The sequence below is a fragment of the Bison bison genome, unplaced genomic scaffold (genome assembly GCF_000754665.1).
Source record: "Bison bison bison isolate TAMUID 2011002044 unplaced genomic scaffold, Bison_UMD1.0 scf7180017864280, whole genome shotgun sequence".
Lineage (NCBI taxonomy): Eukaryota > Metazoa > Chordata > Mammalia > Artiodactyla > Bovidae > Bison > Bison bison.
The window spans coordinates 8,460,600-8,465,806 of record NW_011494852.1 but is presented as its reverse complement, the minus strand read 5'-3'; the positions used below and the strand labels follow the sequence as shown (position 1 = coordinate 8,465,806).

Sequence of the window (5,207 nt, the reverse complement as noted above, 5' to 3'; positions counted from 1 at the left end):
ATATATATATACACACACTCAAATTCTTTGACATTCCTCCCTTCAAAAGATAGAGCACTGCATTCTGACTTGGTACCAATGATAGTGTGTGTGAGACTTCTTTTTTTTCTTTTTTTTTTTGCCATACCACGTGGCATAGGAAACTATTGAACACATGCCTCCTGGAAGTGCAGAGTCATAACCCCCGGACTCTTAGGGAAGTTCCATGGTGTATGTGACTTCTGAGACTAGGTTGAAAAGGTATTGTGGATTCCTCCTTGTTCTTTTTGTTGGGATGCTCATCTGGGGGAAGCCAGCTGCCATGTCATGAGGACACTCAAGCAGCACTGTGGAGGGTTCCATGTGGCAAGGAACTAAGGCCTCCCGCAACAGCTATGTGAGTGAGCCAGCCTCCAGTCCCAACCTTCAGATGACTGTAGCCCCCCTGATATCTTAACTGTAACCTCACTGAAACCCTGATTCAGAATCAGCCTGCCAAGCTGTTCCCAAACCCCTGACATTCAGAAACCATGTGAAGTAATAAAAGGCTTGTTGTTTTAAGCTACTGGATTTTGGGGATATAGATAACTAAAACACCAGCTATGCAGCCTTTGGCAAATGATCTTCCCTTGATGTGGGTCTCTGGTACATCATTTACCCAGGGGAATACTAATGGTACCTTGAGTGCCTGCGTGCTCAGTTGCTCAGCCAGGTCTGACTCTTAAACCTGATGCACTGTGGCTGGCCAGTCTCCTCTGTCCATGGAATTTTCCAGGCAAGAATACTGGAGTGGGTTGGTATTTCCTTCTCAAGGGGATCTTCCCGACCCAAGGATCGAACCCGTGTCTCCTGCACTGGCAGGAATGGTATTGTTTATCACTGTGCTAACTGGGAAGCCCTACTAATGGTGGCAACCCATGTCAAATGCCTGTAGTAAGGACCAAATGATTTCATTTCATGCAAAGCACCTGAAACCATGCCTTCTAGTAAGTTCTATGGAAATTTTCACTCTTCTTATTCCCCTCAGCTCTTGGAACACCCAAGGAGGACTTGGGGAGTCTGAAGCCCCAGGTTGTCTTCTCTTTAAACATCTTCTCATTTTAAACATCTTCTCTTTATCCCCCAAGTTCTCTTCTCTATGTATTTCATGGGATGGCAAAGTATGATAAGCACCACGCTAAAGGATTCTGAGAACATCTAAGGGGAGCCCTGAGAGTTTGGAGAAGTTCATTATAAGGGTTTGGAAGAGGGTTGTGGGTGTTGAAGAGCACATGGGGGAAGCATGGGTGCTCAGGAGTCTGGATGGAATTAGAATTCTTTGGGAATGGGAACTGCAGCCCACAGATACCTGGCAGGAGACTGATCCAGCCTAAATTTGGCACAGAGCAAAGGAAGAAAGGGCACCTTTTGTTCATTCATACCTCTCGGGCTTCTCATGTGGCATGAGTGGTAAAGAACCCGCCTGCCAACACAAGATATAGTAAGAGATGCGGGTTTGATCTCTGGGTGGGTTGGAAAGATCCCCTGGAGGAAGACGTGGCAACCTACTCATGCCTGGAGAATCCCATGGACAGAGGAGCCTGGCGGGCTACAGTCCATGGGGTCACCAAGCATTGGACACGACTGAAGCAACTTAGCACACCTCTCGAGCTAATAGTGGTTCTGAGGAGCATGGGTGAGGGGCAGATAGGTTCCTCAACAATCTGAGGGATTCTGTGCAGGTTTTTCTTTTTTGGGGGGGGCCGTGCCAGGTGGCACATGGGATCCTAGTTCCCAGACCATGGGATCAAACCTGCGCCTCCTGCAGGGGGGAAGCTTGGAGTCCCAACCACTGGACCACCAGGGAAGTCCCTGTGCAGGTTTTAGAAGGTCTTGGATATGTCAGGGCCATGTGGGGTGCTCAGAGTTTGGTGATAGAATCCCATGACGTAGGGGAGGGGAATCCTGAGGGTCCTCACAGTCCGTCCAGACAGTCCACGGGCTGCTTCAGGCGGTTTCCCTGGCGCAGGTAGTCATAAATCTCACTGTTCTCCACTCCTGGATATGGGGTTTGCCCTCGCGTGGCAATCTCCCACATCGTCACCCCAAAGGACCACTGTCAGGGGACAGAAGGGAGAAAATTAGAGGGTCTCTCCTGCACAAAGACGCCCTCACCCAACACACAGATACACCCACACTTACATGTACACAGATGTCTTTGTGGGTGCATCAGAGCTAGTCACAGAAACACTCTGGTGCACGTACACACTTACAGAGGCAATTTGTGTGCACACCTAGACCTGCTCACCCATGCACACACTTACACACTCCATGGACACGTGGTCTAGGGTCACCCTCCACACCCTAGCTATACACGTGTATACACTTGCCACTGCCTCTCCCAACCTAAACTGTCTGCACAGTCCATGTAGCAACCTGTCACCATGCACACATAGCCATGTGCACACCCCCCCCCCAGCATGTCCACACCACCGTTCACAGACGCCCACCACACATGGTCCATGTGGACAGGCCCCTGCTCAGGGAAGCCCTCGTGTCCCCAGGAGTCTGGGTCGGTGTGGGATGATCGGGCCACGCCCTCCCCCTACTCCTGCCGGGGTACACGTACTACATCGCTCTTGCTGGTATAGACACGGTCTGCCAGGCTCTCGATGGCAATCCACTTGACCGGCATCTTGGCGATGCGTCCCTGACGGTAGTAGTCCCCGTTGTAGATCTTCTTGGAGAGCCCAAAGTCAGCCACACACACCGACATGTTCTCATTCAGCCTGCCCAGATTGGGGGAGAGGAATGGGGTCACAGCATTGCCCCCTCCACCAGGAAGCCTGCCCTCACTCTCAGACATGTCTCTGTCTCCTGCCCTGGCTGTCCTGCTTCGGGGTGAGGATCGGTCAGCCCCCAAACCTGGGAGGGAACTATGTTACTTCTTATACCCTCTGTGAAAGGTGGGTCTGAAAAGGGCTGCTAGGGGGCCTTCCCAGCTCTGGCTTTTTGCCAGATTCTAAGGTCCTTCCCAGGCTCCTTAGGTTGGATTCTCTGATATTTAAAAAAAAAAATTTAAATAGTTATTTGACTTCACTGGGCCTTAGTTGCTGCACTCAAGATCTTCACTGAGGCATGCGGGATCTAGTTCCCTGACCAGGGATCAAACCCAGTGCCCCTGCATTGGGAGAATGGAATCTTAGCTACTGCACCACCAGGGGAGTCCATTTAAAAAAATTTTTTTGACGTATACTGTATGTATACAAAAACATGCACAAATCTTAAGTGGAGAGCTCACTGGATTTTCACAAACACACCTATGTAACTAGAACCAAGATTAAGAAAGAGGATATCATGCGGCAGCTGTGCAATGGAATACCACACAGCAAAGAACAAGAACTACAGATACGTCTGAGAACATGGACTGATCTCAAAAACTTCACGCTGAGCAAGAGATGCCAGACACAGAGGAGTCAAAATTGCAATTCCATTTACATGACGTTTAAGAACAGGTGACAGAAGTACAGAATAGTTGTTATCCCTTGAGGGCAGTGGCTGGGAAGGGCAGGAGAGAGCCTTCGAAGGGCCAAGAAATGTTCTTTATCTTGATTTAGTGGTGGTTGTTTCCATGGGTCTGTGTGCACGCTCAGTTGTGTCCAACTCTTTGCAGCCCCATGGACTGTAGCCTACCAGGCTCCTCTGTCTATGGGATTTCCCAGGCAACAATCCTGGGTTGCTATTTCCTCCTCCAGGGGATCTTCCCAACCTGGGGATTGAACCTGAGTCTCCTGCATCGGCAGGTAGATTCTTGACCACTGGGTCACCTGGGAAGCCCTTCCATGTGTCTATAAATATGTAAACATTCATTGAACTGCAGGCATAAAACGTGTATATTTTAGTGTATGTAGAATAAACATCAATTTTTTTTAACAAGAAAGAAAGATTACCAGACCTTCCTTCCTAGGGTATAATTACCCCTTGTAGGGTGACTGAGATCTTCACTTCTAACAGTGTGGATTACTTGTGTTTGTTTTTGCGCTTTATATACATATAAAATTTGAATATGGATTGGATAGGAGACTGTGTTATGGAATTATTGTTAATCTTCTTAGGTCTGAAAACAGAATTGTGATTGTTTACGCTTAAGTCCTTATTCTAGGAGACACTTCTTGAAGATTTAGGGGTGGAATGTCACCATCTTGGCAACTTACTTTCAAATGGTTGAGAGGAGAGAGAGACAGAAAAGAGAGGAGAAACGTGGCAAAATCTCAACAAGGAGGAGATATGGGTGTTCGTGGCACAATGTTTTCAACTTTTCTGTAGATTTGGAATTTTTTCAAAATAAAAATTGGGAGTGGGGTATTCCCTGGTCCAGTCATTAAGACTCTGCACTTCTGCTTCAGGGGGCACTGGTGCAATCCCTGGTTGGGGAACTAATATCCTGCATGCTGTGTAGTGGGGCAGGAAAAAAAAGAAAATTATACAGTTTTGCTGAAATAAGCTGGATAATACCTAAATGAATTGGAAAGCTATGCCATAATCATGGATTAGAAGACCCCAAAATGTATAAAAGGCAATTCTCCTCAAACTGACATGTGCATTCCATGGAAGGTAATCAAAACCATTTGTGAACATTTGCATGTCTTACTGAAGATTCTCTGATTCTCCAACCCCAACTTCTTTTTAAATATTTTTAAGAATATTTATTCTTTGGCGGTGCTGGGTCTCAGTTGTGGCATGCAGGATCTTTGAGTTGGGGCATGTGAACTCTTAGTGGGTCAAGCCCAGGCCCCTTGCATTGGGAGTGTGAAGTCCTAGCCACTGGACCACCAGGAAAGTCCTCTCCAGCTCCAATATATGAGTCCAACATTGTAATGAGACTAATATTCTAAGCTTATGTGTCACACACACACACATAGCCCTTAGACCAGGTTCTGGGCTATTTTTTGCTTATCCCTTGGAGAGGAAATCAACCCTGAATATTCATTGGGAGGACTGATGCTAAAGCTGAAACGCCAATACTTTGGTCACCTGAGGCGAAGAGCTGACTCATTGGAAAAGACTCTGATGCTGGGAAAGACTGAAAGCAAGAGAAGGAGGCGACAGAAGATGAGATGGTTGGATGGTATCACCGACTCAAAGGACATGAGTTCGAACAAACTCTGGGAGATAGTGAAGGACAGGGAAGCCTGGCATGCTGCAGTCCACGGAGTTTCAAAGAGTGGGACATGACTGAGTGAGCAACT

General features: G+C 47.6%; 1 protein-coding gene across 3 annotated transcripts in view; it reads right to left on the bottom strand.

Moving 5' to 3' along the window:
* Positions 1–5,207, bottom strand: part of AXL (AXL receptor tyrosine kinase) — a 35,936-nt gene that overhangs the window by 2,582 nt on the left and 28,147 nt on the right. For all 3 annotated transcript variants that reach the window (XM_010849260.1, XM_010849259.1, XM_010849261.1), the window contains 2 exons: positions 2,588–2,747; positions 1,938–2,074 (listed from right to left, as the gene is read on the bottom strand). In XM_010849260.1, the coding sequence (XP_010847562.1) occupies positions 1,938–2,074; positions 2,588–2,747 (297 nt within the window). The remainder of the gene's footprint in view (positions 1–1,937; positions 2,075–2,587; positions 2,748–5,207) is intronic.